This window comes from Kockiozyma suomiensis, assembly GCF_038497685.1.
Source record: "Kockiozyma suomiensis strain NRRL Y-17356 unplaced genomic scaffold V2V93scaffold_1, whole genome shotgun sequence".
Classification (NCBI taxonomy): domain Eukaryota; kingdom Fungi; phylum Ascomycota; class Lipomycetes; order Lipomycetales; family Lipomycetaceae; genus Kockiozyma; species Kockiozyma suomiensis.
Window position 1 is genome coordinate 1,373,975 of NW_027117664.1, and position 17,073 is coordinate 1,391,047.

The following is a 17,073-nucleotide window of genomic DNA, read 5'->3' on the forward strand; positions in this document are numbered from 1 at the left end:
TTATCTGCCAATTCGCTTCCGCCTCTATTTGATCTTTAAAACCCGACAATGGCTCTCCGCGGTCGGGCTGCTTACGTACATCGTAGATTTGTATCTACATTGCATGTCGAGCAGCTCAATCATCGTGAGGTGGAAAGCAAATGGCGAAAAATCTGGAGCGAGAACCCAGCTCCGGGCGTGCCCTCTCGAGGCAAATTCTACTGCCTCTCGATGTTTCCCTATCCTTCTGGAAATCTGCATATGGGCCATGTTCGTGTATACACAATAAGCGATGTAATTTCACGATTTAGACGAATGCGGGGATATGACGTGCTTCATCCTATGGGCTGGGATGCCTTTGGCTTGCCAGCCGAGAACGCGGCTATCGAACGCAACGCGGATCCTCACCTTTGGACTCAGCAGAATATCGCAAACATGAAGGAGCAGTTGCAAAGGATGTTGGTTAATTTTGACTGGGATAAGGTATACTTTGAACCATCCAGGTGCCATTTTTCTAATGTTACTAACTTGCTTAAAGGAACTTACGACATGTTCTCCGGATTATTACGAGCATACGCAAAAGCTATTTCTTGATTTATTCAAAGCAAACTACGCATATCGAGCACGAGCTGCCGTTAACTGGGATCCAGTTGACCAAACTGTTCTAGCCAATGAACAAGTAGACAGCGAAGGCAGGTCCTGGCGCTCGGGAGCTCTTGTGGAGCAAAAATTACTCTCTCAATGGTTTTTCAGGGTTACCGCGCTTGCAGACGAGCTAGACAAAGATCTTGAGCTACTCAGTGAATGGCCTTCTGCAGTCACAACACAACAATCACACTGGATCGGGCGTTCACAGGGTGCAGAGATTGATTTCGAACTCACAGATGGCAGCAAACCTTTGACGGTATACACCACACGTCCGGATACATTACCAGGCGTTCAGTTCATAGCAGTAGCTGCATCTCACAATGTCTGCCAATCGCGCCCTGAAATATGCGAGTTGATAACACGAATGAAGGCCATAGATCCGGATTCAAATGAGGGCCTGCTTATACCTGGGTTACATGCTATTCATCCGTTGACAGGAGAAGAGATTCCTGTTTTCACAGCTCCTTATGTTTTGAGTGATTATGCTCGAGGGGCTGTGATGGGAGTACCTGCCCATGACAATAGAGACTATGCATTTTGGAAGCAAAATATGCCCGGGAAACCTGTGCATTATGTCGTTATACCTGAGGGTTCAAGTGAGAGGATAGAGAACGGGCCTTACACCGAAAAGGCAGGCATAATTTCTCCTTCAATTCCAAAGTATGGAGGTAAGACCATCAAAGATGGCACGGCTTTGATAATGAAGGATCTTGAGACCTCTGGCACTGGTCATGCGACAACTAATTTCAAGATTCGAGACTGGCTTGTTAGTCGCCAGCGATATTGGGGAGCACCCATTCCTATCATTCACTGTGACTCTTGTGGGGCTGTCCCAGTTCCAGAAGAGGAACTTCCCGTTTTACTTCCCTCTAGGATCAAGTCTGAGGGAAGCGGATCGCCTCTCGCAAGAGATGAGGAATGGGTCAATGTTGCGTGTCCAAAATGTAAGCAGCCAGCTAAACGCGACACTGATACTATGGATACATTTGTCGACAGCTCGTGGTATTTTTTCCGATTTGCAGACACGCATAATAAAAGAGAGCCGTTTTCATACGAGACGGCTTCCTCGCAGCTTCCAGTTGATCTTTACATTGGAGGCTCGGAGCATGCAATTTTGCATTTACTTTACTCTCGCTTTTTTGGCAAATTTTTAATGAAACAAGGTCAATGGAGCGGAGGAGACTTGAATGGAGAACCGTTTCGGAAACTCATTACACAGGGTATGGTGCACGGTCGCACATTTACCACGCCCGAGACTGGCAGATTTTTAAAACCTGAAGAAGTTGATTTATCTGGTTCGTTTATATTTTCCAAGTCGTGATATCTTTCCCAATGTTAATACTAACAAGCATGTTTTGTAGATTCGGCCAAACCGATTATCAGGGCTACTGGAAAAACACCGAACATTTCTTATGAAAAGATGTCGAAGTCGAAATACAACGGCGCAAACCCAGATGACTGCATCAACAAATACGGAGCCGATGCGACGCGTGCACATATCCTTTTCCAGGCACCAATCCAGGATACACTTGAATGGGACGAGAATAAGATTGTCGGCATTCAACGATGGCTGTCTCGTGTTTGGAGACACGTACTGACTGTTTGCGACGACGCTCAAAAGCAAGACATCTCTGACTTCACTATTCCTGCGACTGATAGTAGGACAGAGGCAGAAGTCAAGCTATGGAATGACATACAGAGTACTATTGCTAAAATAACAACAGCATTGGCAAGCGACTACACTCTCAATACGTCAATATCCAACTACAACAAACTGACAAATAGCATACTTGACGCTTATAGAAAGTCGAAGGAATCTACCAGTGAGGCAGACAAAGTAGGCACTGCAATCATGTTTAATTCAGTGATGAAGCTCATTCAGGTGGCGGCTCCAGTCATTCCTGCTACCGCTGAAGAATGCTGGGCGGTACTTTTACAAGTTCAAAAGAAGGCTTGGTCGTCTGTTTTCGAGATTGGGTCATGGCCAGAAGCCGAAGAGCTACAGTCGCTATCGCCACTGGTCGATCATGTGGTGTTTGTGAATGGCAAGATGAGGTTTATGGCCAAACTGGATGAAAACTGGTCCCAAGACCAAATGGTGGATGCTATTATGCAGACACCAGAAGGTCAACACTGGCTAGACGCGAAGGCTGAAGGAAAGAAGATACAGCGAGTGATTGTTCCAAAGGGACGCAAAAACGTCAGTTTCATTTTGAAGTAGGAGACATGTATATAGAAAACTCTAGATTTTTGTACATAAGGCTTTATAATGAGCATGCAAAGAAAATTACGTAGACACGCAACGTCTCAGCTTCTATGTTTTTTTAATCCGTATATTCACAGGTAAAGTACATGCATGAAAATATTACACTAAAACGTATCCATAACTTTTCCCTTTTCAATCCTCTAAGCCTATATAATGAGTTAGCATTTAGCCACCACCTGTTTCCAGAAACTAACGCACCTTCAACGCGAACTTTCGCTGGGGGAAAGCAACATTCTTCTTCTTCTGCTTCTCGGTAACCAAGCTCTTCTGCTTGGGGGTGAGAGCTCTCCGCAGAGCGCGAGTCTTCTTAACGCGGAGATCGACGGGAAGGTACTTCTTCTCGGCGTAGAAGAGACGGAGCTGACCACGCTGCTGCTGATTGATGACAGTGAGAACACGGGCAATCGACTTGCGAACAGTGTTGATGCGGATCAGGCCAGAGGCAGAGCCGCCTCTGGCTTTCTGGGCCTTGAGCGTCGAAAGCTCTAGCTTCAACTCATCGAGCTGCTTCTCGAGGTCCGCCTTGGACTTTTCACGGAGAGTGTAGGCCTTGACACCGGGCTATAGTGAGAATAGGTTAGATCCAGACGCTTCTCAACATCTTAATGAGAGATAATACACACCATTATGACTGTTGTTGAATTGGATATGAACGGTGGTTGCTGAGCTAACTACTAACTGCCGCTTCACTATCATCGCAGACGACTTCAAGGTTCTGTGTTGTGCGGCGTCTTCTGTGTGACTGCTAAATCAGTACTTTAGGGTTAAGACCTAAAATAAGTCAGCTGATTTGCCAGTCCAGAGCATGCGGCTTACTCAAATGTACGCAAGGGTCAACATTTCAATCACGTGCGACTTGTCGTCTCAATCAGGCTGTACACACCCATTTGAGCAAATGTAGTCTGAATCCTCCGCAATACTGCCTCGAGATGTCTGAATTTGGCTCATATGCAAGCTTCGGCCAGCTACGGTCGCAGGCTCGACAGCTCGAATCCCAGACTGAGTCTCTATTTCTTCAATACTCTGCTTTTTCACAGCATCCCCCAGCAGAGCCGACGAGTGAGGAAACAAGGGTTGTCAAGGATTTGGATGCAATCCTCACGCAAGTACGACTAACAATCCCCCTTGATATCGATGCGAATCTATTCAATTGCAAATGATTGTTAACAGTCTTATTTAGCGCGAAGAGATTCTTGCCTCTCTCACCCGCTTGCTCGACTCAGAGCAGCTCGCGTCAGCTACAAAGCTTCAACATCTTCAACGCCACAAGGAAATCCTCGTCGAGCATCAGAGAGAGTTCTCTCGCCTCACATCTGTTATAAATCATGAACGACAACGTGCCAATTTGCTCACATCCGTGCATAACGACATCGATTCGTTCTCACGAAATACAAACTCCTCGTCGTCGGCACCCGTCGATCCTCGTCGTGAGGCAGAATATATGCTCAATGAACGATCGCGAATTGAACGCTCAGATAACTTAGTTGACGGTATTCTTTCACAGGCGTACGCTACCCGAGAAGAGTTTGGAAGACAGCGACAGGTACTGGCCAATGTCCAGCGACGAGTAACGAGCACCGCCAGTCGGATTCCTGGCATCAACACAGTGATATCAAAGATCAATACTCGCAAGAAACGGGACAGCCTAATTATTGCAACTCTTATTTCTCTTTGTATTTTGGTTTTATTTTTCTTGCGATAGGTCATTCTGGGGTCAATATGTTTGGCCGAGTGGTTAAGGCGAAAGACTCGAATTGAATATTTGATATCTTTTCTCGTTTCGAGGCGCAGGTTCTATATATTTAACATGAAAGTTAAGACGATGATGGAACGAACTAGAGCAATTATTGCATGACATTTATTTAATACTGGCAACCCTTTCTGGAGAATATTGAGCTGTATCCATCGTAGTGTGTATATGCTTATGTGGCAATGGGGAATGCAATTTAATGTTGAGTATGTATGTTCGAGGATCTCCCGGATTTTTTCATGCTTATATTGCCAGACCGATATTTTTGTGGTTCTGTGACCACTTCATCACCGTTTTGGCATGTATAATTACAATTCTCTGCATTCATATATATCCAATTATTTGCTGTTTTAACCGTTATCTTGATTGTCTCGCCGATCCTGCTGATGGGCATTATGTCATCAGATGCAAACTTTAAACTCCCAACCAATTTTTTTTCTCGCCCTAAGTTATTCAGCTCGCTCCATCGCGCCTCTCTTGTTTTACACACATATTCTGATTTTACGCGGTTGAGATCAGAATGGATTACCAATCTGTATTTGGTGCTACTGCTGCTGCCATTAATGGCGGTGCTACGCCGCTAAGCGCTAACGCGCAAGAACAGACAATGGCGACTGTTTTATGTTGTAACTGCGGTGTTCCTATTGATGGTACCAGCGGTCTGTCAATGTGTTATGATTGTATCAAGCTGTCTGTTGATATTACGGATGGTATTCAAAAGGAAAGTACTCTTAGCTTTTGCCGAAATTGCGAGCGTTTTCTGCGGCCGCCCAGTCAATGGGTGACTGCTACTTTAGAGAGCCGAGAATTGCTTGCTTTGTGCCTGAAGCGACTGAAAGGTTTGCAAAAGGTTCGTTTTTCTCATTACAAGTTCATTAGTCTTATATCGAGCTAACTGGATTACGTGTCTCAGGTCCGCCTTATCGACGCATCATTTATCTGGACCGAACCTCATTCTCGCAGAATTAAAGTCAAGCTTACTGTTCAGCGCGAGGCCTTCAATAATACGATTGTCCAGCAGTCTTTTGAAGTTGAATACGTTGTTGTTGCTACACAGTGCCCGGATTGTGCTAAATCTTTTACCGTAAACACATGGCGTGCCACGGTGCAGATTCGACAGAAAGTTCCTCATAAGCGTACATTTTTCTATCTCGAGCAACTGATTCTAAAGCACAATGCTCACCGGGACACGATCTCGATTTTGGAAACAAAAGATGGCCTTGATTTCTTTTACAGTCAGAAGAATCACGCTATTAAGATGCTTGATTTCTTGAGCGGAGTTACGCCCATTCGCACAAAGAAATCTGAAGAGCTGATTTCAATGGATACGCATACAGCAGTACGCAGTTACAAGTTTACATTCTCTGTTGAGATTGTACCAATATGTAAAGACGATCTGGTGTGTTTACCTAAGAAACTTGCGCGGGCGTCGGGCAATATTTCGCAGTTGGTCCTTTGCTCTCGTGTCGGTAACGCAGTTCATCTTCTCGATCCATCCAGCCTTGATGCGACAGATTTGCAACCTTCTGTCTACTGGCGCCAGCCCTTCACTTCTCTTGCCAACAGTTCAACTTTAACGGAATTCGTTGTTCTTGATATTGAGCTGACTGGAACTGAAAAGGGAAGGTTGGCAATGGCTGATGCTACAGTGGCTCGATCTGTAGACATGGGTCGCAATGACACGACATACTATGTCAGAACCCATCTTGGTGGTATTCTGCACCCTGGAGACACCGTTCTCGGATATTTCCTTTCGAATGCCAATTTCAACCATGATCTCTGGGATACTTTGGATCAGCGAAACGTGCCGGATGTCGTTCTTGTCAAGAAGTCCTATCCTCGCAAGAAGAAGAACAAAGGCCGCAACTGGCGTCTGCGTCGTATGGCTAAGGAGTACAACGATAGAGATGACAATACAACTCAGTCCACCAAGCAGAGACAGATGGAGGCCGACAGAATTGAGCGCGACTATGAGATTTTCTTGCAAGAACTCGAAGAGGATCCAGAACTACGTAGCACAATTAATCTCTACAAGTCCTCAAATTCGCAGAATCCTGAAAAAGCGCGACCCGCACGGCCGACAAAGATGGATATGGATGGTATTGAAGAGGCTCAAGTCAGCATGGACGCAGATGGCGATGCTGCAATGGAGACAGATGGTGGAGATGAAGGTGTCGAATCTGATGACGAATCTGATGGATCAGCACCTGACGTTGGTCTTGATGAGCTATTGGATGAGATTGACGAGCTCACCTTGGAGGACGCTTACTTGTCCGAATAAGCTGCTTTATCTTTATTACTTAGTTTATTTGGAATATTGATTCATAACCTCTGTTTATTAAGCACAACTTATCTGGCATGAGTTCAGTGGTTCGTACTCATATTCTTGATTTTTGGTCGTCATTTCATAGGGAGGTTTTCCTGGTTACATTCGTTATGTGGCAATAGAGATGAGGTCGATTGCCATTGTTTAATTGGACAATAATTCAACTTTGAACCCTTTCCGCGTAACAATCCCATCAACCGTAAAGCAACATGCAGACAACTATTTTTTCAGTTTTCGGAATCTCAGCCCTTCTACTATTTGATATCCTTGTAACTCCACTTCTCTGTGAGCTTCTTTTTGTACTTGCGACCCTTAAATACCTGGACTCTGGCTTCGATCACACCACGCTCTTGCAAGCTTATGAACCGCTCTTTGGCCAGATTGCCTTCTGGTTTAAGAAGTCTCAAAGAATCAGTCAGTTCGTCCGCTAACTTAAGAGTCATTGGCTGCTCGGGCACTCTATATTTTCCGAGTTTATGTTTCCGAATAGTACGCACTGGCTTGCTAAGATTGATTAAAGTCGATTCATCCTTGGTGATAATATTGTTCGGAGCAGGTGACTCTCTTTTGATCAAATCATCTTCTTCTTTCTTGATAGAAACAAGCGTAGAATGTTCTTCCTCTTCTTCAGCATCACTATCAACCTCATCAAGTCCTAGCCTTTCCCGCTCGTCTAGAAGCTCTCCTAATTGTCGGATACGCTCTTGTCGGTCTTCTTCTCGTTTCCGTTCTTTATCTTCTTGTTCAAGCTTGAGATGTTCCTCCGCTAGGACAGCTTGCCATGAGTCCAACGACGGATTATAGGAGATTCCTTCCTTTGGTAAATCAACAGCTCTTCGCGATTCTTTAAATGCAATAGGTGGCTCCGACATTGTCACTGGTGGCTTCTCTTTTCGGACATAGCTCAAGGTTCTTGCTAATCCAATCTGCTTCCCATTTGCATGAATGTCTGTCTTGCTGCGAACCCCCTTCTTTTCTTTCTCCTGCGCCATTCGAACCTTTAGCAGCGCTGACTCCGATTCTGAATTGTCCGATTCTGCATTATCGGCCCAAGCATCATAGATATCTCCTAGAATATGACTCTCTCTCTCTAAATTTGCCACTGAAGCCTTTCCATCGGCTTGTCGACGCGCTTTGCGAAGAAGCCGTCCAAGATCTTTATAAGATACTCCCTGAACTTTTCCTTTCTTGCGTTCCTCGTGCGCTTCATTTTCTTTTGTTCGCTTCCGAGCAATTAATGCTGGAATAGCTGAGCGTTCCGCTAAAATCTGGTCAGCTTTTAACGGTCTCGAGAGGGCAATTGGAACCTTGCTAGAGGCAAGATCGTCGACAGCAAAAAGTTTGTCGGAGTCTAATTTGTCAAATGTAGTTCTATTTGAAGAAAAAAAGAAATTTAGCATTGAATTTGTGACGGAAAGAAAAATAGCATAGTGATAACGTACCCGACAATAATTTGCTCCTCGCGAGCAGTTTCGAGACCTTGCTCGACTTTCGAAACATCAATGTTCTTGCGCCATGCCTTTTTCCCTTTACGCGAGGGCTGAGCTCTAGTTTTACTCATTCTCTAAAATCAACAAAACTTTTTTTATAAGGATCCTTATAAGAAAAAGTCCAGGTAAAGTGTCTTAACCCAAATCTAATTCTCAAGAATTGATTCGCGACAGTACTGGAGTTTTCACTATTTTTTTTTCTTCTGCTAACTCCCAAGTTGATGCGGCGCGGTTGGGAGTTTAAGAGCCCTAAGCCTTATACACGATAGATTCGGCGTATGAAGCAGGAGACGCACAGATGCTGAGTGAGTTATGCTAATTCCCAAATTTTATTCAGTGGCCGACGAAAGAATTTAGAATTTATATTTTCCCTCAGATCCATTTCAGAAGATCGACTTTGTGCGAAAGCTAATATACAGAATGGCTTCGAATACACGAAAGAGAGATTGGTTCTCTACAGAAGAACATGAAGGGTCTGATTATTGTAAATCTGGAACAGACAGCGACGACGGTTCTGAAACGAATGTACCAACGGCGATGAAGGACAAAAAGCAGAAAACTGTCAAGGTCGAGAAGGGCAAAAGTGCGGTTAGCAAGTCAAAAGCAAATTTTCGGTTTAAGACTGTCTCTGATGATGAAGACGAAGAGGAGAACGAGAGCAGAGCAAATGCCACTGCAAAGCGGAAGTCTAATGCTCCTGTGTTTCAGTTTGGAAGGCGCTTTGAATCATCTGAGGACGAAGTCGATGGCAGCGAACAAGAAGAAGATGATGAAGCAGAAGAAGAGGATGATAATGATTGCGGTGATGCAAACAAAGCAAGTGATGATGAAGATGAGGAATCTTACATTATTGGAGCATCATCTGGAACCGATGGCAAGGTAAGAGATGTTCTTCGCCGCCTCTCAACAAAAGAACTGGAAGACAATCGCGCACGCATAGAAAAGACAGGTGTCGTTTACTTATCGCGAACCCCTCCATTTATGAAACCGGGAAAAGTTCGCCAGATTCTTTCACGTTTTGGAGAACTGGATCGAATTTTTCTTGCACCAGAAGATCCGAAATCATATACCCGTCGAGTTCGTTTTGGTGGAAACAAAAAGAGAAATTTTGTTGAAGGCTGGGTCGAGTTTAAAGACAAGAGAAAAGCAAAGTTGTGTGCATCTACTCTAAATGGTCAAATCATTGGTAAGACTGAGTCACTACTTGAAAATTTCACCGAACACATGTCAAGACTAATATATGATTTACAGGGGGTAACAAGAGATCATACTATTACGACGACATCCTAAACATCAAATATCTCCCGAAATTCAAGTGGCACAATCTAACAGAACAAATTGCTTACGAAAATCAAGTCCGACAAGCCAAATTACGAGCCGAGATATCTCAAGCTACTCGAGAAAATAAAGCATATATAAAGAATGTTGGTCGCGCAAAGATGATTGAGAATATTAAGGCGAAGAGGGCGGCTAAAGAGGAGCAACAAAATGCTAACTCTGATAGCAAGTCTAACGCAAAGCCAAATAGTGAAGCAGAAGTGGATATTAGGAGAAATTTTAGACAAAGAACAGTTAGAGATCGTACACAGAAGTCTGAACCAAGTGAACGGGATCAGGCAAATGATGCTGCAATGCAAAGAGTACTGGGCAGCATATTTTCTTAGATATCAAAAAAAGATTTGCATAACATGTCATGGCGTCAAGCAGTTGTAGCTTTTCAATCAATCAATGAGTAACTGAGATTCTCCAGCATACCCTTTATTCAAGAGCACATCAGATAAAAAAAACATTAATTATACTGTACAATTCACAATTCATCAACTTCCACACAGTAAGAATTCGCCATAATTTTTAATGCACTAGCAGGAACATAAACAAGTATAACTAAGCAGAAACAATACCAACAAAAACTAAACCTATCCAAACTCCAAAGCAACCTGCAATATAACTCATAATACCCTCAAGTTATCTATTCCATCCAATAACACAGACCAGTAATAACAGTGACTTTCAACAATCAAAGCAAAGAGAGTCAACATCTCTCAGATTTTTTAGCCTTCCTAAGGTTCTAAATGCCGTGCTTCATGTTCGATAACCGCATAATCACTACTTCGAATCATGTCTCCAACTCTCATACTTCGAACTTCCCCAACCGAAGAAGAGTTTACGCGTCGATCGTCCTCCTGCACTCGCAGCAAACTATCCTGCTCACCACCAGTTAACTGAACGACTGAGGAGGAAGACGGAGAAAGTGCCGCTTCACCATCTGCTGTCGGTGTGTATGCAATAAGCTGCGACTGCTGCTGCTGCCGACGCAAAGCGGGTGGAACAGGAGATTTGATAATAGGAGTGAACCTATTCTTGGGTACTGCCTGATCCACCACAATATTTAAATCCTTTGTACCCTTTCGCAATACGCTAGGACCGGCATCTTCCACCACGAACGTATTACCAACCTTCGGAGTTTGAACAGCGGGTGCCGATGAAGTAGTTGGTATCGCCACTTCATCTTCAGATGAATCGACCGTCCTTAAAGGAGCGTTTCGCACAACCACAAATCCTTTGTTCCGATTACCAATATGTAGCCGATCACTCGCTTCATTGAGCCGTTTAGAAAACCAACCTTTGACGCCAGCACCCACGCTAGTAGGATCAGCAGGACCAGTACCCAGTTTCCTTGAATAACGAGCACCTGCCGAAAGAGGGGTCCGGATTTTCGATGAAAAAACAGATTTTGGCTCAGTTTCCGCAGCTTCACTCGGTAAATCAGTTGGTAGACCGTCCACACCCGATATCCCGATTCCTGTCCCCGCAGCCGATGATGTCGATGTCTGCGCAAGACTAAGTTGTCGTTGCTTGCGCAGGTTGAAATATACGTCGGATTCTCGCACTGCATAATCAACATTCTTTGGAGTATGAGCCAATGTAGATTCCTCCCTCCACAAGAAATCTTCCTCGTTTGGTTCAATTTCAGCCCAGCTCTCTTTCTCACCTGCGGAAGATGCACCGCCGCGAGTAGATGATCCAGTTGATGTGAACAGGTCAGCCTTCTTCTGAGACGAGTTCGAAGAAGACTCTCTCTCTCCGACCGAAAGAAAGTTGGATGTCTTGTTATCGTCCTCGGTCGTCAAAGAAGGACTCCACCCCTGCGAACTGCTGCGCACGCGTGGTTGACGTGGCATGCGATAGTAGCCATAAGCTGTACCAGGACTTATTGGCGAAGCAGAAGCACCTACCTGTGAAGAAGCAGGATAAGGCGGAATACCACCAGCACTATGATGTATCGCTAGATTGTCAAGGATATTGCCACTTAGTGAAGACTGCAATGGCGAATGACCAAGTGACTGTTCCTCAGGCATGATCGCAAAAGAGCGAGTTATTTCAAGATCGAGATGATTTGATCCGATGTCCATTTCTTGTGCTTTTCTGCGATGGGTTAGCTGACGGAGACCAAAAGCCCGCGCAAATGTATTTGATGAGTCGCTGGTCACTCCAGTTAATTGAGCTAGCGTTTCAACTACCGCCACCAAAGCATGCGCAAAAAATATAAAAACAAGAATTAAGGCGTGAATCAGAAGAATCGTGTAGGCAAACCACCCTTTTGCGGTATCACTAACTCCCAGCGACCCGATGAATGGAATCGAAAACATGATACAGATCAGGCGTGCAAATGAGATGATCATATGGTAAATATTCATCTTGGTTGCGCGATGAAACGGACGAAAGATTATTGTAGAAGAAAGATATACAATCTCAAGAACTGCAAGAACGGCGATCTGAGCGATGGCAGCAGGTTGCCCTGCACCAAAAAAGATGCCACGGACTAAAGTACAAATAATTTGGACGATACAAAACATAAAACCGCGCTCTCTGTAGGTGTTGTACAGAGGGCCTAAACATAACAGTGTGGGAAGGTCGTCATAAAGCGCTTGCTGAGGCCTCGTCTGCCGTATAAATCTAATGACCAAGAATGCGCTGACGATCCAACCAACTAACAAAACGCCAGCGAAAGCGCTGATATACGCAGGAGAATGGGGAGAGCGCAACAGTTGAAAGGTAGAAAAGGAAACTAGGGGAAGGGAAAAATAGCCGAGATAAAGTCGAACAATCATCCCAACGGTAGAAGGAAGATTCTTTGATCTCAAATCAATGGAGTGGTGCCCATTGAGTTTGCGAGTCAACCACTTGAGACCATAAGTAGTCTGGGACACTAGAAGCACGATGCCGGTGATAGTCAAAAGCCAGACAATAAAACTAGTCCAAACATCATAATCTTTTCCCAGCCCGACTAGCTGCGATAAATTTGACAGGCCGTAGCTACCATCAACTGCGTATATATTGTCAATACCAACATCACGAGACTCGTGGGACGCTAGTGAGATATTAAACTGTAAAGAAGCCCATGAACTGGCTGACATTGCAGGCTGATAAAATCCTGGAAAATCAAGGTTAAGGGAGGCAAGAAGATAAGCAAATTGCAAGTATTGAAGTAGGTCTCCAAATCCGGGTGTCACTAGCCGCAGAGCATTGGGGTCTTGACCGAAATTACTGCTCCAAGAATAGAAATCTTTTGTTCCAGTCCAAGGATTGTAAATGGCAGACAAGACGATTGAAAACCCCAGAAAAAGAAGAATACCAACTGGGACAAAAACAAGGGCAGAGTAGACGGATGAGTGGAAGGTTGGAGTGATTGATGCAGATATACACGCGACGATATCAGCGTTTACAGAAGGATCGATAACGGCAATTTCCGAAGATACAGATATGAAATAGTAAGCGTTGTCAAGAAGATAGCTGGTACGAAACCCGGTATCGTTTGACGGACCGAATGGACAAACGCCGTCTTGCACGAATGAGCAAAAACGCGTGTATGTCGTATCAACCTCGAACTGCATGACATATGAGGAAGTTCGCAGAGTAGCTAAAACAAAAAGTCAGAATACATGAGAGCAGACAAACTACGACAGAAAACATACTAAGCCGGTTAGTAGTGGTTGAGTAGTCTGGTAACGAGCCGAACATGTAACCAGACACAGCTAGACTGACTTCACCAAGAGAAGTGCTGTAGACCGCGTCGACGCTAGATGGAACAAAGTACGTTCCCGAGCGCTCGACTGATGCAGACAGACAGTTGTCGAACGGTACAGAGGCTGCACGGACTAGGTCCACGAGCACGAGACAGGCGACGAGGAGGAGCATCTTCTATATATAGCACTGCGACGTACGCAGAGGTAAGCGGGCCGACAGAGAGCCTTGCAGCTGGGACTACCGCAGAGATAAATGCCGATACTATATCAGATAGAAGATGCAAATTGGTGTTCTGGCGTTAGGGATACATAGTCGCGTAGACAGAGACAGAGGCTGGGAATCAGGTGTGGGAGTCGTGAACCAGGTGAGCCAGCAGAAAGCAGCTCGAGGACTCAAGTCTACACGTGACCAGGATGATTCTACACGTGATTTGATCAGCACGTGCCTTGGCTGCGACTAAATGCTGCGCTCTCCTACCTCGCAGCCTCCTCCTCATACTACTTCTTCACAGCCCCGAATACATCTTCTCCTTCTTTCCCTCCGTTTCCTCCCCCAACGATGGCAACCAATGGCTCTTCCGCTGAGCGCAAACACGCTAAGAGCCAGAGCACCTTCGTGAGTACTCCTTCGCGGCACCGTCTGCTCTCGTTGCGATCCTCAGCTGCGCGACGCTGCCTTTGCTCCTGCCTAGTCTTTGCTCCACCGTGTGCACCTGCCTAGCCTTTGCTCCTACAGTCCTTTTTTTCCTAGTTGAGTCGACAACTGTTTTCCGGGGCTTGGGACTAGCAAGACGCCGAAGTCGCACTCAGGCTCACTTAACGCGTCTTTCGCGCTTCTGACTAACCGTCTCTATCTAGCAATTCGAAAACACCTCCACCGCCATCGCGGCAAGTCAAATGCGCAATGCTCTCAACAAACTCGCAGACACTGTCCCGGATCCCAAAATGCGCAAGGTACGGCTTCTTTCTTGTTCTGCTGCCGATCTGCTCGCTACCTTTATTTTTGTTGGCCCATTATGACGTATGCTAACCCCTCTCGCCTATAGCAATTTGAGACACAAATGGATGCTTTCTTCTCCCTCTTCCGCCGCTACCTGACCGACAAGGCAAAAGGTACCGCTGTGTATGTAGTTCTTATGGGTCTGATTGTTTTTGCTTCCATTCTCTAATGCAATCTATGTTATAGCGACTGGGACCATATTCACCCCCCGAACCCCGAGCAGGTTATCGACTATGATCAGCTTGCCGAGGATATTCAGACCGAGTTTCTGTCTAAGCTTGTCGTCCTCAAGCTCAATGGTGGTCTTGGTACCTCCATGGGCTGCGTCGGACCCAAGTCTGTTATTGAGGTTCGCGAAGGCCAGTCTTTCCTTGACCTTGCCGTGCGTCAAATCGAGTTTCTGAACGACACTTACAAAGTCAGCGTGCCCTTTGTTTTAATGAACTCTTTTAATACCGACGATGACACTCAGTCTATCATCAAAAAGTACGAGGGTCATAACGTTGAAATCATCACCTTCAACCAGTCTCAGTATCCTCGTGTATACAAGGACTCTCTTCTCCCCGTCCCCAAAGATATTAATGCACCAATTGACTCGTGGTATCCTCCTGGACATGGCGACTTGTTTGAGTCCATGGAGAACTCTGGCGTTCTTGATGAACTTATTTCTCGTGGCAAGGAGGTTCTTTTTGTCTCCAACTCTGATAACCTGGGTGCCGTCGTTGACTTTAAGATCCTTAATCACATGATCGAGTCAAAGTCCGAGTACATTATGGAATTGACCGACAAGACTCGCGCCGATGTCAAGGGTGGTACCATCATTGACTACGAGGGATCTGTTCGTCTGCTTGAAATTGCCCAGGTACCTAAGGACCACACCGAAGATTTCAAATCAATCAAAAAATTCAAGTACTTCAACACTAACAACATTTGGATCAATCTGAAAGCGATGAAGCGTGTTGTAGAGAACAACGAGCTTGAGCTTGAGATTATTCCAAACGCAAAGTCAATCTCTGTCGGTAAGGGTGAGTCTGATGTCGGTGTTCTTCAACTCGAGACCGCCGTTGGTGCTGCCATCCGTCACTTCAAGGGTGCCCATGGTGTCAACGTTCCGCGCCGCCGATTTTTACCGGTTAAGACTTGCTCCGACCTTATGCTGGTCAAGTCGGATCTTTACTCTCTTGCGCACGGCGCCCTTGAGGTTTCCCCTGGACGATTCGGACCCGCGCCACTTATCAAGCTTGGTAGTCATTTCAAAAAGGTCTCGGACTTCCAGAAGCGTGTTCCTTACATCCCCAAGATTGTTGAGCTTGACCATCTTACCGTGACTGGAAATGTTTCTCTTGGAAAGGGCGTTGTTCTTAAAGGAACAGTAATTATTGTTTGCTCAGATGGCCAGAAGATTGATATCCCGAACGGAAGCATACTTGAAAACGTTGTCATTACTGGCAATCTTTCTATATTGGAGCACTAATTGGTTTTACTCTTTGCTCGTAATCTTCGTTTTTATTGTTTTGTGACTTTTATTCCATTGACTAGCAGTTTCAAAATCTGGCTAACTGGTCTCTATATTGTTTTTATTTTCTCTTTTGTGAAAAAATATTTTTGTGTAGGATAAAGATGAAACACCAATCCTTATTAGATAGTTGATTGGAGCATTTATAGTATTTTCTTTTACTTGTTTTGGAGGAGAGAAGAAGTTGTAAGTAGTTTGCTTCGAAAGTTAATTTATCTTCATATTCTTCTGTGACGGCAACATAAACCTACAGATATAGTAAATTTTGTTTAATAAGTGAACTGTCAAAGTACGTTTTGAAGACTTCGGACTCTCGGCTTCAATCAGCTCTGCTCAAGACAATCAGATTTTAAGACGTATTTACTCATGTATTCCCATGTTGTATTCCCATGTTGTATTCCCATGTAACGCGTATACTCGCCCAACTATTCAACTCCTCATTTCAAATCTTCAATATATATATTCGCAGATCGTAACAAAATACGGGTTTAGATTTAGTCTTTGTTTGATCGTTCAGCGGTTCCATAAGTTGTAGCGTAGCTCTAGAGATGGTTGTCTAATTTTCTTGACTTCTCATGTATCCATCGTCTGTGATATGTTTGAAGGGCTAGTAGGTACCGATATTTTGGGATTTTTTTCTGATGTTGGGAGCTTCTCTTTTAAAATGTTTCGCGAATAAGCTGTCTATATCATGATCGGAAGTGCGATTGCGGCTCGTAGCAGATACACGCATCCGATTTTCATTCACAGTCTGTGATTGATGTTGCAAGAAACTCGGGAAGATGAAGCGACAAGCGTCAGCTGAATAATGTCCTAGATATAATTGTTACTGCCGTTTCTGCATCGTCAACAGACGAGTGATCCTGGTAAAAACGGTGTTAATCACAGAAAAAAAAATTTCTGATATGCTGCCCTTAAGGCGTTGACGTCAAAGTGTCGAGATTTCCTCACAATGTTCATGCGATACTTCATTGAGAATGGATTTGTGACATTTGTCGTTTGCCGACTTGTTATTCGTTACTTACAACATCTCAAATTTTTCTCAGGACGACTTGTAATCGGTTGTATCAC

General features: G+C 44.7%; 8 protein-coding genes and 1 non-coding gene across 9 annotated transcripts; 6 read left to right on the forward strand and 3 right to left on the reverse strand.

The window, feature by feature from the left end:
• Positions 1-48: 48 nt before the first annotated feature.
• On the forward strand, positions 49-2,848 carry V2V93DRAFT_319310 (uncharacterized protein; the record flags this gene model as incomplete). Its single annotated transcript, XM_066907272.1, has 3 exons — positions 49-462; positions 518-1,922; positions 1,989-2,848. 3 exons carry the CDS (start codon positions 49-51, stop codon positions 2,846-2,848), a joined length of 2,679 nt encoding a protein of 892 aa, XP_066768847.1.
• V2V93DRAFT_363285 (60S ribosomal protein uL29) lies at positions 2,802-3,567 on the reverse strand. The gene is made up of 3 exons (XM_066908567.1): positions 3,517-3,567; positions 3,092-3,454; positions 2,802-3,039 (listed from the first exon to the last, which is right to left on the reverse strand). The coding sequence occupies exons 1-3, from the start codon at positions 3,517-3,519 to the stop codon at positions 3,034-3,036; spliced, it is 372 nt and encodes a 123-aa protein (XP_066768848.1). The 5' UTR covers positions 3,520-3,567; the 3' UTR covers positions 2,802-3,033.
• Positions 3,568-3,699: 132 nt separating this feature from the next.
• V2V93DRAFT_30343 (snare region anchored in the vesicle membrane C-terminus-domain-containing protein) lies at positions 3,700-4,943 on the forward strand. The gene is made up of 2 exons (XM_066907217.1): positions 3,700-3,999; positions 4,074-4,943. Exons 1-2 carry the CDS (start codon positions 3,823-3,825, stop codon positions 4,593-4,595), a joined length of 699 nt encoding a protein of 232 aa, XP_066768849.1. The 5' UTR covers positions 3,700-3,822; the 3' UTR covers positions 4,596-4,943.
• On the forward strand, positions 4,608-4,705 carry V2V93DRAFT_t5. Its single transcript has one exon. It is a non-coding gene; the product is annotated as a tRNA-Ser (tRNA).
• Positions 4,880-7,074, forward strand: V2V93DRAFT_30193 (NMD3 family-domain-containing protein). The gene is made up of 2 exons (XM_066907216.1): positions 4,880-5,493; positions 5,557-7,074. The coding sequence occupies exons 1-2, from the start codon at positions 5,164-5,166 to the stop codon at positions 6,922-6,924; spliced, it is 1,698 nt and encodes a 565-aa protein (XP_066768850.1). The 5' UTR covers positions 4,880-5,163; the 3' UTR covers positions 6,925-7,074.
• V2V93DRAFT_331062 (uncharacterized protein) lies at positions 6,959-8,633 on the reverse strand. Its single transcript, XM_066907655.1, has 2 exons — positions 8,412-8,633; positions 6,959-8,340 (listed from the first exon to the last, which is right to left on the reverse strand). The coding sequence occupies exons 1-2, from the start codon at positions 8,528-8,530 to the stop codon at positions 7,224-7,226; spliced, it is 1,236 nt and encodes a 411-aa protein (XP_066768851.1). The 5' UTR covers positions 8,531-8,633; the 3' UTR covers positions 6,959-7,223.
• Positions 8,634-8,879: 246 nt separating this feature from the next.
• Positions 8,880-10,123, forward strand: V2V93DRAFT_377782 (uncharacterized protein; the record flags this gene model as incomplete). Its single annotated transcript, XM_066911928.1, has 2 exons — positions 8,880-9,645; positions 9,711-10,123. 2 exons carry the CDS (start codon positions 8,880-8,882, stop codon positions 10,121-10,123), a joined length of 1,179 nt encoding a protein of 392 aa, XP_066768852.1.
• An 11-nt stretch (positions 10,124-10,134) lies between these two features.
• V2V93DRAFT_30184 (uncharacterized protein) lies at positions 10,135-13,851 on the reverse strand. The gene is made up of 2 exons (XM_066907215.1): positions 13,436-13,851; positions 10,135-13,380 (listed from the first exon to the last, which is right to left on the reverse strand). The coding sequence occupies exons 1-2, from the start codon at positions 13,656-13,658 to the stop codon at positions 10,520-10,522; spliced, it is 3,084 nt and encodes a 1,027-aa protein (XP_066768853.1). The 5' UTR covers positions 13,659-13,851; the 3' UTR covers positions 10,135-10,519.
• A 108-nt stretch (positions 13,852-13,959) lies between these two features.
• On the forward strand, positions 13,960-16,405 carry V2V93DRAFT_363291 (UTP--glucose-1-phosphate uridylyltransferase family). The gene is made up of 4 exons (XM_066908568.1): positions 13,960-14,102; positions 14,345-14,440; positions 14,533-14,609; positions 14,673-16,405. Exons 1-4 carry the CDS (start codon positions 14,046-14,048, stop codon positions 15,958-15,960), a joined length of 1,518 nt encoding a protein of 505 aa, XP_066768854.1. The 5' UTR covers positions 13,960-14,045; the 3' UTR covers positions 15,961-16,405.
• The last annotated feature ends 668 nt before the right edge of the window (positions 16,406-17,073 follow it).

Coding starts and splice junctions, on each gene's coding strand:
- V2V93DRAFT_30343 (XM_066907217.1), top strand. CDS start 3,823: ATGTCTGAATTTGGCTCATATGCAAGCTTCGGCCAGCTACGGTCGCAG. Junction 4,000..4,073: donor TGGATGCAATCCTCACGCAA/GTACGACTAACA, acceptor AGTCTTATTTAG/CGCGAAGAGATTCTTGCCTC.
- V2V93DRAFT_30193 (XM_066907216.1), top strand. CDS start 5,164: ATGGATTACCAATCTGTATTTGGTGCTACTGCTGCTGCCATTAATGGC. Junction 5,494..5,556: donor GACTGAAAGGTTTGCAAAAG/GTTCGTTTTTCT, acceptor TACGTGTCTCAG/GTCCGCCTTATCGACGCATC.
- V2V93DRAFT_331062 (XM_066907655.1), bottom strand. CDS start 8,530: ATGAGTAAAACTAGAGCTCAGCCCTCGCGTAAAGGGAAAAAGGCATGG. Junction 8,341..8,411: donor GAGGAGCAAATTATTGTCGG/GTACGTTATCAC, acceptor TTCTTCAAATAG/AACTACATTTGACAAATTAG.
- V2V93DRAFT_30184 (XM_066907215.1), bottom strand. CDS start 13,658: ATGCTCCTCCTCGTCGCCTGTCTCGTGCTCGTGGACCTAGTCCGTGCA. Junction 13,381..13,435: donor AACCACTACTAACCGGCTTA/GTATGTTTTCTG, acceptor TTTTTGTTTTAG/CTACTCTGCGAACTTCCTCA.
- V2V93DRAFT_363291 (XM_066908568.1), top strand. CDS start 14,046: ATGGCAACCAATGGCTCTTCCGCTGAGCGCAAACACGCTAAGAGCCAG. Junction 14,103..14,344: donor CTAAGAGCCAGAGCACCTTC/GTGAGTACTCCT, acceptor GTCTCTATCTAG/CAATTCGAAAACACCTCCAC. Junction 14,610..14,672: donor AAGGCAAAAGGTACCGCTGT/GTATGTAGTTCT, acceptor TCTATGTTATAG/CGACTGGGACCATATTCACC.